Raw genomic sequence first — 19,286 nt, 5'->3', positions numbered from 1 at the left:
ACGTTGTTTTCTACCTTTTTAAGCCGGCCAGTGCCAAAAATTTTGTATCAAAATTTTAATATTATGAATCCTGACTGCAATTTTAGTATCTTTCGTATCAAGGGAATCATGTGTTTTCTTCATACAGCACCGAGCTCTCAATAAAACACGCACGTTCTTATTATCCGCCTTCACTCCCTTAGGCTTGAAAAAAAAAAGCGCGAAACGAGTCAGACAAATATACTACCCTATTATACAACAAGCTGCTGCGATGCCTATATATGGGCAGGAGTTATTGTTATCCGTCATCCGTACATAACGGATATCCTGCGAAATACGTAAGTTGCCATGATTCGTCCGAATTGTTGAAAAGCGGTGCATAACCAGAGTATTTTTTTAAAGCATTGAAATCATTTTCCTTGACAATTTGTTAAATAATAAAGCAATAATCCTGCTCAATCTTGCGGAATATCGTCTGATTTTAGCCAACTCGGCCTATAGCATCGTCAGATAAGAAATCAGTTTAACAGGTTGGTTGTGATTGAAAAATAGACGTTGATAAAATTGATCTAAAACCGGAGTTGGCGCTGATTAAAAAGATTCATAATGAGAAATTTGGATCACTTCAGTGGTCCGCTTAGTTCGTCTAAAAGCGCCTAAAGCAAAACAAAGATCAGAAATCGTTGTGACTTCTTATTGGGTATTTTTGAATGAGTTTTACCAGGTTTTATCGAATGCCTTGTTGCCCACAGTCGGAATTTAATAGCGGGTTATTCGGTTAAGACGTTCTTGTTGTCAATGATCTTTCAAACCAGAGTAGTTAGTATACCAGTCGTGCAGTGTGGGATTCTGAGAAAACACATTATTTTTGATTGGTTCTGCTGAAAACAAACAAACAATGACTGGTTGGGAAATAAAAAGGAAGATGTCGAAAAATACCACGCGATATAAAACCCGACCAAGTCCATAGTTTTCTGATTTAGTTAGGGATCCCTACTCACAGTCATAGGTCGCCCAGTCCACGCTCGAGTTCCAGCGCGCGAGTGCTCATCGGTGACTTCACTGCTCACGATACAGCCCAGACTCTTTTGAGCCAAGAACGTCTAGGGACCAGGCTGAGCGCCGTGAACATATGGCGCGAAAACATGCATCATTTTTAAAAAAAAAAAGAAAAAAATAAAAAAAAAAAGAAAGAAAAAAGGGAAAACCTAGTAGTGGGTATCAACTGTAACGTGATTGGCCAACAGAGTATTAAGGTGCTTTTGGCGAACGTTCACGTTCGAAGTTAGTCGGTTGTTACTGACATTTAAACAAGATCGTGCTCAACCTAACCCTTGGCTAAATTTTTTTTAAGCCTTTAAACAAATTTCACTCATTTTACCCTCGTTTCTGTCGAGTTCTGCCGTTTCTGGCGAACGCAACCGAATTTAATTTTGAAAAGGTTGATGCCAAATCACCGTTAAGTTTGAAAAAAAGGGAGTCATTTACTCTTCGTTTAAATTTAACATTAGGTCGTATTTTTGTGCCACGTGATCACACTTAGTTGATACTCTAACTGGCTAGATGGGAAACGTCTTGCTTTTCAGTTTACTTTGGTACATTTTTTGTCAATTTGACTATCTTATCTTGAATTATTCAACAAAAGAAAAGATTCTTTAGAATCGAATTAGAACACCTGGATCAATTAAAATTAAGGAAAGCGCACAATTGTACATTATGCATGAAATTCAGCAGTTACAACTAAGTGTCAAGTAATCAGTGTTGTTTTTAATTGTGCTTCAAACGAGATTAATCCAATTACTGTGTGTTTTTTCTTTTTCGAGCAACAACTGTGGCTTACGAAATCTCGTATTTTGTGGTGATAATAAGCAGTTAATTATGTTCGCAATTGTCTTGAAACTGCTCAAAATGAGTTTCCAATGCACCGGCTAAATGACCGTTCAAAGTATTTCTGGACTAACAAGTCCCTAACATTCGCAAATACTTTTTTAACAGTTTTTATATGACCTTCAAAAGGAGATAACAGAGAGTTAAAAAACAAATTAATCCGTTTTGGGATTCATTGCTTTATTTCAATTCTAATTGAAAAGAGGGTATAAAAATCATGGCCTGTGAGTATCGAAGCGTAAACATAATTAATCTTTTAAGCCGATGAATGGCGGCTTTAAAGCAGTAACGACAATGGCGCCAAACTGTACAATATTCTCTCATGAGACCAACGAGCCAATTAAATATACAAACTAATGAACAATGAAGGGCCGCAATATCGCCAGGTCAACAACAGATATGAGTTGTTATTTGCTAAACAAAAGTTTGCAACCAGTGAAGATTGGAGTTTGGCAAACTGTCGCTTTTTTGCGAGATGTTTGTAAGCCGTGCTCGGGAGGCCCCTTCTGTTGCCTCAACGAGAGTCTTGAAAACGCATCGCATGAATTCAGTGGAAACATTTCGACTGCAAGAGCGAGTGAAAACAATTGACTTCGAGAGCCAACATAACTATTCACAAATCTTGGACGAAATCGATGGCGTTCGCCAGAACTTAGTCAAAATCAAGGGCGTCAAGAAAAACGTTGGTGTGAGCGTGGAAAGGAGAAAGCTTCTGCGGGATAAAGGCTTGCGGATTTTGCCTAACAAGCAAAAAGGCGATGTGGATTATTTTACGGTGCGCACATCAAATGGAAAGGACGTAAATATTCCTTGTTCGGATTTCTATGACGGAGACACACTTAGAAAACAACTCAATATCGATAAATATAAATTGAGTGCGACACCAAGTCTAGAACTTGAAAATTCCGACAGCGAGGAGCTAATCGATTTTCCGTCGGCTGAAAGTCGTGGGCGATCTTTCAGCGTACCGGGTTTGAACTTGAAAGAGTTCCGTTATAGAAAAATAACACCTCCTATAAGGCCAGGCTCTAGGAGAAACTTTAGGGATGTGGATGACGAAAACTCGGAAGACGATGAGAAATTGCTCACTTTTGAGAACATCAGTAACAGAGAGAGGAAATATGGGATTTTAAGGCCGCAAACTGCCTATCTTGAGAGAGACAGGCTGGTCATGCCGCGTCCGAGAAGCCGGACATGCCCAGCCAACGTTCAAGAGAGCGAAGCCAAGATGCCGGTTAGAAAAGTATCCCGAAAAAGTTCAGTAGTCGCCGGAAACAACAGAAAAAAGTCTCGTAGTAATGATTCCACAGTTAGTGAAATGAATATCTCCGAGAAATCAGTCGAACAACAAGTGGAATCAGACAACCATCAGCCAGAGGTTAGTAATAACAATGTGGTTTTAGAAGAGACAATTTCACTAAAACCGTCCCTCAGGCCAACGTTACGACCCAGGTCAATGACCGTGGCTTCAAGCAAGCGAAGCACTGGTATTTCACGTACTGTTGTTGGTATGAGGAGAATGAGTTTAGACACCGTGGGTGAAGGAATTCAACTTCCACCGTCCCCTTCCGGTGGACAGTGGTTTCACCCGGAAACACCAGAAACGAGCCCTCGACTTCCTAAGAAAAGCGTGACGATTGCAAACGAAGAAAATAGCCAGAGAGAGCCGCGTAAGTTTTCTAAACAAGATCGGAAAGTTTCGTGGAAAGACAATGTTCAAGATAGAAATGATAACATTAATAATAATAAAATTACCAGGAGTAAGCTTAGCGATGCCTCCTTAGCCTCAAATGAATCGTTCACTGATAGAGCCGTGGTTAGGAAGGCAAGTTCATTGAGCGCGAACAGTCAACAAAGTAACGCAGGACGCGCGCAAAGCGCGCCCCAGGCGCGTCCAGGTTTGTCTCGAAAACAAACTCATACTTCCAGAAGAGTATCAAAAGGTAACGGAAGGAGATCCAGCCAAGATTTTGTGTACGATGCACGGCCTGATAAGGCTCTGAGTAAAGGCTACATGACAATGCAGATGACGATTGGTAACAAGCAAGTCAAAGTGTACGTACCGAAATTTTCACCCGGCGAGTGCCTGGATGACGTCACGGTCGAGAGAGCCCGGGCAAAATCAGCTGTGAAAGCTGGAGTGGGTGTCAACCGACCAATTGCGGAAAATAGGAAATAACTGTAATTGTTTTAGTTACAATAGTCACCATAATACTAAAATAGATTTGTTGAGAGAACGAAACTCGTGTTCGTTTAATTCTTTAAAAACAGCTACCCAGTAAATAATTCATAATTTTAATTGCATTGAAATGCAATATATAATACAGTAAACGACCGCATATGGGAACAAGTGGATTAAGACCCTGAAATTAAGCCAATAAAGCACCATATATTTATATATATATATATATATATAGGAAAAAATTCAGCCTGATATATAATTAAAACTGGTTCTTATTTAATTATAAAACGCAAATATTTCATGCTGTCCCTCATTATCTTGTTTGGAGCACCAAAAATGCTACTCCTCTCTTATATGCACCAGGTCCCCTTTCCCTCTAGTTAATGTCTGATCCCTGTTAAAGAGGCAGTGTCACATTATATAATACATTGCATGGAATTTATTTATCAATGAAAAGTACATGCTCGTTTCGTGGTTTCATTTAATAAAACATTGATTGCATGATAATTAAACCTCTCAGTAATGTATACTGTATATTATTTCCAAAATAATTTTAAGAACCTCTGCACCTGATACATATATGTATAATGAGAAACGCATCAGCCTGAACCCCAACATTCTCGTCCCCAAGGGAGAAGAAGGATCGCGGCCTCTGGGGAAGAAAATGGAACCCCAATGCAAAATCATAGGTTGTTATGTGCGGGCGTTTACTGTATGCGATGTATTAGCAATATCAGTACACAAGAATCTCCCATTGGATAAAATCAGGTGCTTGTTTGCATAAGCTAATTAAGAAAGTGAACGTTTCACTCGAAGGTAGCGGTCAGAATCGTTGTGAAACTAGAATAGGTCATTGTTTAAATTAAAAATTCATTAGAACCCCGAATTGTTTTAAAAAGGCAATTTGGTCTGAGACAAGATAGGAAATACAGATATGTTTGATTCAAGATGCGGTACAGGTCTGTTTTCCCCAATGCAGCGGGATACCTCCCCCTCCCCTGAAGATAAGGAATGTCTTACGGGCTGCAAGCAAGTCATTGCGATCGTCATTATCTTCATCACTGCGTGTGGTCATGTCTCACATACCTCTCGCAGAATGAAAACTTAAACAGGTTGGCCACATGCAGCGGTAAAACCACACACGCGTTAACACGCGAGAAGTCACACATGCAATGACAATTGTTAAAAGTGACTGCTTTGGAGGAGGAAAGCTCTGCTACCACTTTTAAACGGCAAGGATCATTGACAACTTCGGTTCTTGATCCAACTTCTTTAATTATATGTATGTTTCACTGCTTACAACTTCACAACCTTCACTGCTGATAACAACTCTGAGCTCTTTAAGGCCTCCTTCCTCCTCCTTCATCATGTTCATTAAAAAAATAGGGGAGCGCGGGGGACGACGGGAAGGGCTTTCGATTCTCTCCAGGCTCCGCGCGCTTACTTTTCTCCTCTTTCCATTTCCCAACCCGTACGAAACACGAAAGAGACCTCTGCGGAGGAGAGAGGCTTAAGGCTATGCTTACGCTCTTTAAATATCGACCAAACTTTACCTGTCAATCAACTGTCATACTGCCAAAATTGAGAAATGTATGCTTATGTAAGCCTTGCGCAATTTTTGTTAAGTTGCAGTACATTGTGCAGTGCGACTGCGCCTTTAGGACATTTGCATAAAAACCTTCGACCTATTGACAGTGTCGAAGTTTTTTCTCTCTCTAAAATTCTACACCTTCTACTATCGTCAGTGGACTTCGTACGACATCTGGTCAAAACAAAACAGCGCAAGCAATACAAAAATTACAACCATCACTTTCCATCAAAAATCAACGTATTAGTAACAAGAACTTACAGTAAAAACTGAAAATAGACTGAAGATTCTCGTTTACGTAGCTCAAACAATAACTTTACAGAATATTTCTGAGAAGAAAAGGCGTTCCCTTATTACTTTAGCTCTGGTACGCCTACTCCATATTTGTACAAACCGATTTCAAAAGACGTACATGACTACTTAATCCATTTAATTCAAAACGTACAACATGTACAATGGCTACAAGTCTTTGTCACTTGCAGATGAACGCAAGGCCAGCGCGGGCTTCGAGGTAAACTGTTGATCTCTGATATCAACTGGTAATGCTAGAAAAATACATGTATCGCCAATTGCAAGTGACTTAAGCAACTTTAGGTTAGACAGCAAGTAATTCCAGGAAGTAAACCTAGTTTGACCAATTTTAGGTAAAAAACGATTAGCCTTTAGTACACAAACAAGTTTCTGCCCTAACAATGATTGATTGTGTTCGATGGTAAGTACAATAAGTTAACTGAATATCCACTCACAGGCCGGCTTGCTGAACAGCAAAGAAAGTCATAATAGAAACAATTCCGCTAATGACAAATATTATGACTTTCTTTGCTGTTCAGCAAGCCGGCCTGTGAGTGGATATTCAGTTAACTTATTGTACTTAATTTTCAATCGCACACAAATCTGAAATGGTACAAGAATTAATTGATAACAATCAAACAAGTGTTTGATGGTAAAAATAACTCCATGAAAGGTCTCATGAATAATGAATATACTAGAGATGTTTCGCATAAGACCACTCCATATGCTAATCATCTACTATTAGTGGATTTAGTAGAATTATCCAGGAGACCAGTTTTGATTGCAAAGGAACATGCACAAGCCGTTGTTTTTTGTTCAAGACGATCATTTTCTTGTCAATGACAATGAAAGCGTTCTATTTTGCACAGAAATGCGACGGCCAAAAAAGAAAAGCAACAACAACAACAACTCGCCATGGGCCAACTCGCCAACTGGGCCATGACTCGCAGTCTTTAATAAAAAATTCTTGCGAACCGTGATTATGTATGCGCTCATGCATGTTTCGTGTAACCTCACACAAAATCATCTTTTTTTCCGAATTCTTTGTCATATTCCCACTGGAATCACAGTTAACTTTTAATGAAAAATACGTTCAAAACATCTTACGCTTTTTTTACGTTCACACAACTTTACTTTTGCACAACGTGCCTCTGTGCGATAGTTGACTGGCAGAAACCACCTAGGATGGCGCCATAAGTTTTCAACTGCTAGGTTATTTTTTTTATAACGACAATTTAACAATCTGCCCAACAAAGTTCTGCTCACGTCCTTTAAACAAAGCAAAGGGTAGTCTCCTGGGTATTTCTGCTAAACCCACTAATAGCGGATCATTAGCGTATGGAGTGGGCTTATGCGAAACATCTCTACTACGCGAAAAGTAAAATTGTTATGCAAAATAATAGTTTGAAAACATCGAATTCGAATAATCTGACCACTGCATGGGAGGGGGCCTCGTTTCTTGAAGAAAATTTATGCTGGGGCCAAGAATGTTGCTCAGCAATTGCAAATCCACCCTTCATAGAAAGCGTATATGGCATTTTAAGGTCTACGTATTAGAATAATGACAATTATTTTAGAAAAAAAAGGAAAACGCGCTTACTGTGAACAAGTCACTGTGGTCGGTACGTGTTGTTATTGCTGCCGTTGTGAAAAAAATACTTAATCCTAACCTTTATTAATTAACAAAAAAACACGCTTCGCTTTCCGGACTAATATTTATCCTTCCCGCGCTATTGTGAGATATCGGCTGATATCCCCTGACTTTTGCTCAAACAAGCTACACAAAATGAGCTATTTTTAAGTTCGTGGTTCTCAACTCGTTCCAGTCTTTCACAATCTAAACTCTCCTAGTTTTTGTTTTGTCTACAGTTTCTTGCGTCGCACCTCGTCTTTATTTAACTCCTTTCACGGCTGCACTACTATTACTTTGACCCGGTTGCTGATACGTTGAATTGTGGGCGCGCCAGGGTAGTCTCTTTTCTCGTTATAGAGATAGGGGGATTACGCAAGAAGAAAAAGAAAGTTGATTTTCTTTTGCGCAAACGACAGTGCAACCATAGTTGTGACACCTGATATGTAAAGCATACATTTTGTCAAACTCTGCATGCGGCCTTTCATATTTTTCATAGTATAAGCTACTTAAAGAAATTAAGTTGATTTTTGACTTCAGTTCTCCTTTAAAGGTCCGAAGGATTCTGATTTCGTTTTGCCAGAAAAAATATCAGAATACGTGATAATAAATTAAATCTGTCGACTCATTGTCGATATTTGCTGCCAGTAGCAAGAAACAAAAGTGAGCTAATAAACTTCACTGTCTTGGTATAGTCACGAGCAAACTTGCAACAAAAGCAAATATCCAATAGTTCCGTCTGTACTAATGAAGCATTTCCACAAGTCAATGACTCTCTAATCAAATTGAATTAGCCGGTTACATAATCTCCGCAAGAAAAGAACGGAAAGGACTCTCGAAAAATCTTTCATCACCAAAACCAGTGGATTTTGGACACAAAGCATTTGTAACCATTAAATTATAATTTGCCTTTTTAATTTTCAATTTTTTTGTCTACCTTTTGTATGAATGTGATTTGATAGACAGTTGTTTCAATAAAGGTATTACGAAACGGCCTTGAACAATTGTCACTTGAATGCCTTTGTCTACAAATAAACGATAATAAATTAATTTACTTTCTTCCTTAAATAAACCATCCACTTCGGTTAAACAACCGCACAGATTGTAAATATTTAAATTCCATTTGGTCAACAATGCTCACTTTATTAGAATAAAATGCCAAATAAAATTTCATTTCATGGGACATTTGCATGCAAATGCAAATTTTAATGATGCAGGGGTGTTAATTACTGTCAAAGCTTTGTAAAAGGTGTCAGAACTGACGCACAGGGCTAGAACTTTTATTAAGACTGAACTTTAGACTTCCGGTATGGCAAACTATTTATATTGCATTTCAGGTTTTATTAGGCTAAACAAAAAACGTCTCTGGGGTATATATTGCTGACGAATGTTCATCAGTTTTGTTATTTAAGTCTCAAAGTTTTCCGGTGTACGTAAAAATCGGAAGCAACCAGTGGTAACGTGATTTACCCCACGCAAATAAGCTTGACGGTTCACTTAGCTTCGGAGTATCTTGGATACAGGGTCAACTGTTGAACTGTTTTATGTTCAATAGAACTCTAAGTAGACCATTGTTTACTCTGAAGCAGGCTTCTAGCTTACTAGCATTTGATTTCATGCAAATCGTCTTAACAAATGCGAACTCCTGTCTCGTCATGTAATCAAGGAACTTTTAAAAAGTTTACAACTGGAATGGCTACCCCGGCAAAGCAACCTGGAACCTCAATCATGTGTGACAGTTTTATTAAGACTCGTCGAATGAACAAGACTGAGTCGTTTCTTCTAGAAGAAAGACTTAGAGTCTTGGATAGCAAGAAGAATCAGAAATATGCCGAGTTAAACGTCGAGAAACATTCTCTTAAAAAGCAGATGGAGGAGATACGAAGCGTGCGGAAAAATTCAGGAATTAGCGTTGAACGAAGGAAACTTTTGCGCTCCCAGGGTTACACAATCGACGCGCGTGCCGCTATGAACAGTCCTGAAGACGTGCCGGTTGCTTTCAAGAGATTCTCGGTGCCAGAAATGGGCAGTGTGGATTCGTCTGCTTCTAGGAGTCCCAAATTAGGTTTGAATATGCATAAGAGCGAGCCTATTATGGGAGCCTTCTCGCAGATAAATATCCACAGGGCAGGAGAAACGGAGAAAGAAATTGCAAGTGATGAACAACCAAACGATCCAGATGCCAGTGTAACGCGATCCAGAGCAAGACATCAGTTCCGTGTTATAGAACCACCTTGCAGGCCTGGATCGCGGCGGAATTTTGTGCAGTTGTCCAATGACAAACTGAAGGAGTTCAAGGAAAAAGAGGACAAAGAATCAGGAGAAACTTTATTTGACCCTAATCTTAAGTTAGACCATCGTGGTGTTATTTTGTCTCCAAGGTTGGCCAAGTCTTTGCGGAACACTACACAGGCAGATAAAGTGAAAGAAGATGAACTCTCGAGTGGTGAGTCACGTTTGTTATCAATTTCGGATAAACAGATTTGCCAAGACAAACAAAACAAAACTGTGATACCCACGCATTCGGAACAAATCCTCTTTAGCCCAGGTAAACAAGCTTGGGCAGAAAAGGTGTGTTCCGAGGATAAAACCAGCACGGAGGAAAAATCAAGCTTTCCAGCGGTTGAAAGGAAATTCTTATCAAAGTCGTGTGAAAACTTGGATCGGATGACGGAAGTTCGCGCTTCAGACAGCCCTTCAGACTGTCATGACAGCGTATCGATATCACGCGATGTGATGGCACCAAGAAGTCCTTATGCAGATCGTAAGTCAATCACTACTAACAAAGTGCATTCGACTCTTGAACCTAGACGAAAGCCAGCTAACACCAGGCCTCCAGCGCGGCTGGCATTCGTTGAGCCTCAGGATGAAACACCTAATATGGACAAACAGATAAAACACTCACGGGAACCGAGACATTATACAATGGAGTCACGTAACAGCAATCTGCGTGACCTGTCTGAACCAACAGCTACCGAAAAAACCCAAGCACCCCGCGCAAAGTCGGCAGAGTTACAGAAAAAGAGAAGAGTCACGCTTCCCCCAGGAAAATTCTTTGTACCGAATAAAGATGTCGCTCTAAACCACGAAGGAAGTAAAAGAGAATCCAAAAAACTGAGCATTGCTTCCTTATCTCCAAACACTAGGAAGGTCCATGATTTCTTCGCAACCTGAACGCCATTCTCAAGATGATACGGTAACGTACGCTTACGATGCCCGTCCGGGTCGGTCGCTTTGTAAAGGATATGTTACGATGCAGATGACAGTCAAGGGAAAGCAAGTCAAGGTGCACATTCCGAAATTTCCAAACGATTCCGAATCTGAGCCTATTCTTAATCGACTTCGGAAGAAAGTGTCAATTGATCGGTTTCATCCGAAAACGCTACAAGATAAAGAGAAATCAGACGAAGAAGAAAAATCCGAGGCTTGATCTCTGTGAGTCGCGGTCTGTAAACGTTTGACAAACTTAGTATTCTGTAATACGTAGTCAGTGCTTGAATGTTTGGATTTCTGTCATGATAAAGTTTATCTTCTTTATTTGACTCAAAAACGTTCCCGCGAAACTTTTTAAGGGCTTGGAGAGAACAGGGTGGGTCGCGGGAACAAATCTCTTATTTTGTTTAAGAAATTACTTTGATTTATAATTATTTCGATTAGCGGGGAAAAGCACAGTTTTTTTTTCAGTTTGTTCCACTTCTATTTCTTCATTATCGAATATGTGCCCTCAATTCAATTGAGTTCAATCGAGACCGGCATGGTTGATGGCTTCCTCAAGACAAAATTTTAGCGGCCGTCAATTCTTGACAAATTATTATTTCCTCTGCTGGTCAGATACTACAGCTGAGGAAACTATATTCAGATCATAAGATAACGACATAGGGTTGACCACTTTAAAAAAAAACTCGATCAGTTTATAGCCATAGAAAAACACATGGTTAGTTTTATTCTGTGTGAGAGGCGAGTACGGAACGACATTGAACGTTTCAATGTCAGTTTCTTCAAATTTAGATATTAATTTATTGAAATGTGATAATTCTGGTGGGTGATGGTAGGTTTGAGACATGAGAATAAAGATGAAATGTCTGTTTTTTTTTTTTTTTTTTTTTTGGGGGGGGGGGGGGTAAATCACGTTACACTGGTTGCTTCCGAGTACGACAGATCATTCTCTTCTCAAGTTGGCTTGCAAACTATTTCCCAGGGGCCTTTTTCTTGACAACACCGCAGATCCATTCTCAACCACCATGAACTTGATGACCCTACACCAGTATCTATTCATTTCAACCAACCCGGCCATTCCATAAACGACGTTCACCTCATCCCGCTTGAACTTATACGCAGCAAACGAGACTCAGTCAGGAAGGCTCGTGAAGCCCATTTAATTAACAAGGCAAAAACTTTACATCCTCTGGGACATTAACAGACGTGACGAAACACGTCATTGACACTTGTTAGAACCAATCATTGTTTAGTATTTTATTTTAAATTTTTCTATTTGTAACGATCCTTTTATTTTTCTCATCATTTTTTTTCTCCGCCCAGCCCCTGAGGAAGGTTTGTTTTGCAAACCGAAATATAGGGCAAAGTTTTTTCTATATATTCTAGTTTTTTTCTTTTTATCCACTTTGTTTATTTTTGACCGCTTTAGCCGTCATGATCAGTTTGCCGTCTATATTTTCCTTTTTCTTGAAGTCGACAGCGCCCTAGGAACGACAAAAATTAAACAAAAAATATTGTTAATGCGCTGATAAACGAAATTTCTCGGACGTTTCGAGACTTCTGTCTCTTCATCAGCGTAGAAATGCCCAAGGAACGAGTTTGGTTGATTGGCTGTGTATTGCGACACCACCTTGTGCCTCGACTTTGCCTCGCTGCCTTTTTCGTTTTTCCTTTCCGCCCACCTCAGCCAGGGTAATGGGCTCCTGCCCCAGCGCTAGCCCTACTAATTCGACCTAACCTACCTTATTATAGGAAATTAACGCGTCATGAAATTAACGCGAATTTCAAACTTTCGCGTTAATTTAAGTCGCGTTAATTTCAAATACCTTAATTAACACAAGCGTTAATCCTATAATAAGGTAACCTGCCATCAGGCGTTCTTTTTTCGTTAAATTCGAACCTAAGGGACGGACCGTTATAGTTTTCGTCTGCAAACTTTTCTTTTTAATTTATGCACCTCTGCAAACATTTCGTTTCGAAGAACAAACTAATTTTTTTTATACATATGGTGTTTGCAAGCAATTTATTTTGTCTTTTTAGGCCTCCTGCAGACAATTTTTTCTTCAAAATTTTTCATATCCCCCCCCTCCCCCTCAGAAAATCATTAGATCATAGGAACGAGGCCAGTCAGTCAGCGGGAATGTATTGCGCATGATCATTACTGCTTTCAAAATCAAAATGGCGGACGTGGACCACTGGATTGAAATTGCAAAAGAATGTAAATATCTTCCAGAAAATGACCTGAAGGTAATTTCTTTTCACCAAAACGTCTTGGTATATTTCTGGTGTGTTTGATATATTAGCCTAATACGAATTCTTGCGATATTAATAACAGAAACTTTGCGACTGCGTTTGCGAACTGCTGCTTGAAGAATCAAACGTTCAGCCAGTTTCCACTCCGGTCACAGTATGTGGAGACATTCATGGACAGGTATGATTGCATTTTTATTAATCGTGATTATTCTCTGTGATTACTGTTTAATGCTCCGAAGTGGTATGCATGGTACGGTGCTTGTCAGTGTACGAGAAAGCCGATTATTATAAAATTTACTCAGTAAGCTTACATCGAGGAAAAAAATCATTTAGTTAATTTTTCGTGTTTTCTTTTTCTACTTCACGTTTAGAGGGCATACGCATGAGTGTATTCAGTTATGTCGTTACAATTTTACAATGTTACCTACCTTTACTACATTAGCTTTAATAGTAGCTTTATTTTCTGTGAACAAATTATGGAAAATTTTAGAGTTCATGCATTTTGTCTATTCCCGACAGTTTTATGATTTAGAGGAGTTGTTTAACACTGGAGGTCAAGTTCCAGACACATCTTATATCTTCATGGTGAGAGTATTATATTTTTGCCAACCTTTTAAAGTTGCATTCCATGTATGCTTGTTCTGAAGATACACCAACATTTATTATTCAAAAAGGCAAACATACATGGGTAGAACTCCACACATTTATTGCAGAACATTTTAAATACCGTAAATGATCCAATAAATTCCCACTTTCAAATAAACGCCTCGTATCTAATGAACGCTCTCCCTGAAGTGTAAAGTTTGTATTAGACGCCCCTCTCTAATAAACGCCCCATATGTAATAGATGCCCCCCTTCCAAGAATAATATCAAAAACCAAGGAAATGCTCCATAGACTATCACGCAATGTAGTTAGTTCTTGCCTGACTCGGACATAGAAGAGGCCAACAACCTCAACATGGTTGACCCAGTGTTTATTAGATCATTTACGGTAAACTGTTGATGCTTGCATAGTTATTTTATAGTTTTGAATATTCTAACTAGCAGAACCAAAACTGGAATCTAATAATACATTACTGCTGTTTTGTTATGATATCATGATAAAAATACATGTATTAAGCTGTGAGTGAAATAATAAATATTTAATTTTCACTTTAATTTGTAAGATTCATGTGCAATTTGGTGTGATTATGTTTGTTGCTATTTGTAGTAGGCAGCATGAATGATTATCTTCCGTATGCCGATTTTGATATGTAGCTGCAAACCATCAGACAATGAGAAATACAGATAGTGAGTAGAATTAGTTTACAATAATAACAATAGTAATGACGTCCTAACAGGAGATGAAATTCATTTTTCCACAGGGAGACTTTGTAGATAGAGGTTACTTCAGCTTGGAAACTTTTACCAGATTACTTACATTAAAAGCCAAGTAAGATTTTATTTTTTATGTTTAAACTGGCAACAGTTTCACTACGATTTCCAGTTGAGTACGACGCGCACAAAGTTTGGTGACGAAGTTTCAACATAACAACGGCATTGTTGTCAAGGGCAAACTTCTCTGTTACCATTGGTAACAAATTTGTTTTTGTAACTGCCTTGCTCGACAATCTCGATGCTGAAATAAATACAAACACTACAAATATCGTCAGCAACACTTTATTACGCTTTCAAATAAAAAATATATACACAGAGACAACGATAAAAGAAACAAATAACGAAATATACCGGGAATATATTATGCCTTAGCTGTTTTATATCGACGGTAACAGATCTGTGTTGAGAGTTGACGTTATGTTTAACGCGCGTCACTTTACCTTCCTCGTTAGAGTTACTGTTCAACTGAAATTTTATCGTTTTCCAACTCCAGGGATTTTCTAGCAGCTTTAAGAATTATTTCAGCTTTAAATAATATATCTTTCTCAAGTGCAAAATGAATAATTCGCGAACTGAAATGAAGAACATTTAGCGTTTCGTAAAGCTGACAAAAGCTAACACCATTTCGGATCGAAATTTCAAAATATTAGCCAATCAAAAAATTGCTCAATTAAAACTGACGCCATCTTGGATCGAAATTAGCCAATCAAAAAATTGCCCTGTTTCCCGAGAGGTCCTCCTTGTATAAAAGAACTTTGGCAGTCAGTACCTGTAACGACAAGTTACCAATGGAAACAGAGAAGTTTGCCCTTGACAACAATGCCGTTGTTATGTTGAAACTTCGTCACCAAACTTTGTGCGCGTCGTACTCAACTGGAAATCGTAGCAGTTTGTTAATCAAATGAGCATCAAGCACCAAAGTTTTTCACTGGCAAGCCAAAGAGTGCATAACAATAATAATTCTTTTTTTTTGCAATATTTCCCTGACATTAAAATTGATTAGCAATTTGTTGTTGTGCTGTTGCAGATGGCCTGATCGTATCACACTTCTGAGGGGAAATCATGAAAGCAGACAGATCACTCAAGTTTATGGCTTCTATGGTATGCCTCTGTCATCTTTGTTTTAAGAGTGTTGTTGAAAAACTTGTACATGTTCGCAGGGATGTCACTAGGCCCGGGTGCCGAAATAAAACTTTTAAATCCGGCTGAAATTTCGCATAAAAACAAAGACTTAGGTAAACTTTTAGAGCTGCTAAGGCCAGAAAAGCAAGCTGGGCTTATTTGATAAGCCAGCTTAGTGGTTTCTTAGCTACATCCCTACATCCCTCTTTATAAAGTTTTAAAGGGATAAATGTGAATTCATTTTAGGGAAAAAAACTTATGAAATAATATGGTTTTTCACTGCTAGTGAAATTTACCATAACGTTGCCAGCAGAAAAGAGCAATCCTGCTTGTGTGATAATTATGAAATTTGAGATCATGGTAAATTCTTAGAAAATAATCTAAAAAAATAAAGACACTTAAAAATGTTTAATTCTGGAAACAAGAAGCAAGTGGCTCAATAGTGTGGGTGCTTAGATATAGCTCTGCCTTCTGTAGCACAAGGCTTGTAGTAGTATTGTTACGCTCCCTAAATGGCATACAGTCCATTGCAAGTACATCTTGAGAAAGTTAAAGGTCAAGTCTTGCATTCAAGACTGGTGTCCCATCAGGCTGGAACTTATCTCGGTCTCCATGGCATAAAGTGATCAGGAGTATTTCCCCTTCCCCCTGGATTAAATTCTCTGGTACCCAGCTGTCTAGTCGTTACACTTAACTTGAGAACATGTACTTCCATTTAATTGAATAAGTGAATCTCTTCCACTTTCATGTAAGCTTTGTTTTTGTTCATTTGTCAGATGAATGTCAGTCAAAGTATGGAAATGCCAATGCTTGGAGATACTGCTGTAAAGTGTTTGATCTCTTAACAGTGGCTGCTGTAAGTTTCTCATACACCACCATCTTTAAAATGATATTTAGTTATAATTTTATTGTGAAAAAAAGTTTGAAATCTAGAGATATTGGAATCTTCAGACAATAGGTTATGTGTTGTCTTCCAAACCTGCCAAGTACAGCTATTAGCAGTATTATCTTACATTTGTTTCTTTTTTTGTTAGATTATTGATAGACAGATTCTGTGTGTTCATGGTGGGTTATCACCAGATATCCGAACCCTTGATCAGGTACTAAAATTTTACAAGTTACTCGTACTGTTCATAAATTTCTAAAATTTAATGTTCAAATTAAAACAGATGCAAGACATTGTACATGAAGGTTATTTGTAGCTGAAGTAATCTTTGTTCAATTCCATTATTAAATTTCAGCTAGTTATTGACATTACTTTGGTTCCTTGCAGATTCGAACTATAGATCGTAATATGGAAATTCCTCACAAAGGAGCATTTTGTGATATCCTTTATTACCAATTTATTGCAGTGTGTTGTTCAACATTTTATGCCAACTCGTCACAAAAAAGGATGGCAAAGTTCGCTTCAAAAAAAGCAAGGACCTCAGTAGTATAACTTTTCAGAATGGGTTAGGTTACTGTTTTTTCTGCCTTTTCCAATCTCAAACAGGAATCTTAAACCTTTTATTTAAAACTCTAAAAATAATTAATGTAATAATAATAATAATAATAATAATAATAATAATAATAATAATAATAAGTATTTTTATAGCGCCTATCCAGGCCTACTCTAGGTGCTTTACAAATATGTTAATTATCATTAGTTCCTTAGTACTAACTAGTAACCAATCACAGTTTTATTATTCCAAGGGGTGTACAAAAGTGGCAGGAAAGATTTCCTGACAATTTTACTAATTGGAGTAAAAAGTTCCAAGCAATATACCGGTCAACTAAAGATAACAAACTGCGTCAATTCGGTTTCCGTTTCTTGCATAGAATAACTGTAACGAAGATGTTGTTTTTGTGATGTATTTTGTTTGTGTGTGTGTTGCAATATATAAAAAAAAATAAGTTCCTTAGTAACCCATGAGTAGCCAAAGCTATTCATGGTGAGTTACTTCAACATAAATTATAAGCAAGTAACTCTACTCAAAATTAAATTAAGAGTATTGAAAAATCCTTAATGTTGTGTACATCTGGTATGGTCTGACCCAGAGGATGTCGACACCTGGGCTATTAGTCCTCGCGGAGCAGGATGGCTGTTTGGAGCAAAAGTTACTACTGAGGTAAGTGTGTAAATTTCCGCTTCACTCATTAAACTTCTCTAAGAAATTTGCAACAGTTGCTAAGAGTGTTCTGCAGGTTGTACATGTGTTGATAAAAGTGGAGGTAAATTAACTGTAGCCTGTGTACCGCAGTCCCACTCCGCTCAAAAAAATCGCGGAGCAGGACGGCTGTACACAGGCTAAATTAACTGCTACAGCTAATTGTTTAGTTTGTATTGCAGATGCATCATTATTCATTTGAAATTAGTGTCAAAGTGTTTACAGTTATGTGGATTTAAAGAATGATTTTCATTTTTCATTTTGCCTAGTTTGTACACATCAACAACTTGAAGCTGATTTGCCGTGCACACCAGTTAGTCCATGAAGGATACAAGTACATGTTTGACGAGACACTGGTCACCGTGTGGTCTGCTCCAAACTATTGCTACCGCTGTGGAAACATTGCTTCCATATTGGCTTTCTCTGACGCTGATACAAGAGAGCCCAAGCTGTTCAAAGCAGTGCCAGACTGTGACAGGGTCATACCTCCCAGAACAACAACACCCTACTTTTTATAAATTGATGTAAATATGACTGTTACTCTGTGGTAGAAAATTAGTTTATTGACCTTAGCATTTAGTTAAAAGTACTTTTATACAATTATCAACTGGCAGACTGTTAAACACTCTGATCAGAAGTGCAACTTAAGGCAGCTATTGGCAGTTTCCTTGGTAGCTGAAAGATCTATGGGCAACTGCTTCCAGCTTGATACCACAATGATGTACAGGCATATTTGATATTGATTTTTCAACTACTCATCCCTCAGGGTTTATTGCTCAAAGCAGGACCAAGCACCATTCATTTATTTTATTAGCTAGTCCAGGATTTATTAGCATTATTAAACGATAAGCTCAAGTGGCTCTATGCATGGGATATACTAAGATCAGATATATAAAGATCAGATATCCAAACATTTACAACCATGTGAAGTTGCAGTGACTGTAAAATTGTGGAAAATATTCTACAGTTCATGTACTTTGTGGAATGTCATGAAGAAGGCTCGCACCCTCGCTAGTAATTTATTGTCGAATATGTGTTACATGTAATTTGGAATTAGATGGCCGTTTCTTTAGATGCCATTTTGGAAATTACATGTAGTTTAGATTTTTAAGAGATCTTAGCACAGGCAGATAAGAAGTGGACGTACATGTATTTTCCTGTGAAAGTTACTAAAACATGTATATTCTCCCTAGTATTTTTTTTTCAATTTCAGACTTTTTATTGTGTAAAAAATAAATAAAGAAAGAAAGAAAGTGTTTGCAGGACTTGTAATAAAACATGTGTTCACATAGCCTGCTGCTAATGCAAGATAGAAGTTTGGGAGAATTTGAAAGTTTTTGTAAGTACTTTCAAATTCTTCCAAACTGTCTCAAGTGTTAGGCTGTGTAAATAGGTAGTGGTTGTTTCTATTTCTTTTATAACTTGAAATAAAGCCGACAAAATGCAATGAAGTTTGTGGCATGATAACTGTATTTACGTAGCCTCTTGCTAAATGACAAATCAACCAATCAGAATGTGCATCATATGATCAAAATGTAAAAGAATAATTTTGTTGTTTTTTGGATGAGAGGTGCTTTACAGTCCAAATTGAAAGGGTTTTTTTTGCCAGGCGT

General features: G+C 38.2%; 2 protein-coding genes and 1 pseudogene across 2 annotated transcripts; all 3 read left to right on the top strand.

The window, feature by feature from the left end:
• Positions 1 to 1,814: 1,814 nt before the first annotated feature.
• On the top strand, positions 1,815 to 4,231 carry LOC144642032 (uncharacterized). Its single transcript, XM_078501030.1, has one exon. The coding sequence runs from the start codon at positions 2,342 to 2,344 to the stop codon at positions 4,043 to 4,045; it is 1,704 nt and encodes a 567-aa protein (XP_078357156.1). The 5' UTR covers positions 1,815 to 2,341; the 3' UTR covers positions 4,046 to 4,231.
• A 4,119-nt stretch (positions 4,232 to 8,350) lies between these two features.
• On the top strand, positions 8,351 to 11,642 carry LOC144644365 (uncharacterized; annotated as a pseudogene).
• A 1,285-nt stretch (positions 11,643 to 12,927) lies between these two features.
• On the top strand, positions 12,928 to 19,120 carry LOC144644364 (serine/threonine-protein phosphatase 6 catalytic subunit). Its single transcript, XM_078503834.1, has 10 exons — positions 12,928 to 13,020; positions 13,109 to 13,204; positions 13,546 to 13,611; positions 14,392 to 14,459; positions 15,432 to 15,505; positions 16,303 to 16,382; positions 16,561 to 16,626; positions 16,800 to 16,853; positions 17,545 to 17,634; positions 17,943 to 19,120. Exons 1-10 carry the CDS (start codon positions 12,952 to 12,954, stop codon positions 18,189 to 18,191), a joined length of 912 nt encoding a protein of 303 aa, XP_078359960.1. The 5' UTR covers positions 12,928 to 12,951; the 3' UTR covers positions 18,192 to 19,120.
• The last annotated feature ends 166 nt before the right edge of the window (positions 19,121 to 19,286 follow it).

Source organism: Oculina patagonica, chromosome 2 (assembly GCF_052425735.1).
Source record: "Oculina patagonica isolate OP01 chromosome 2, crgOcupat, whole genome shotgun sequence".
NCBI classification, from domain to species: domain Eukaryota; kingdom Metazoa; phylum Cnidaria; class Anthozoa; order Scleractinia; family Oculinidae; genus Oculina; species Oculina patagonica.
Note: the sequence above shows the minus strand (reverse complement) of the source record. Positions and strands in the feature narration are given on the sequence as shown.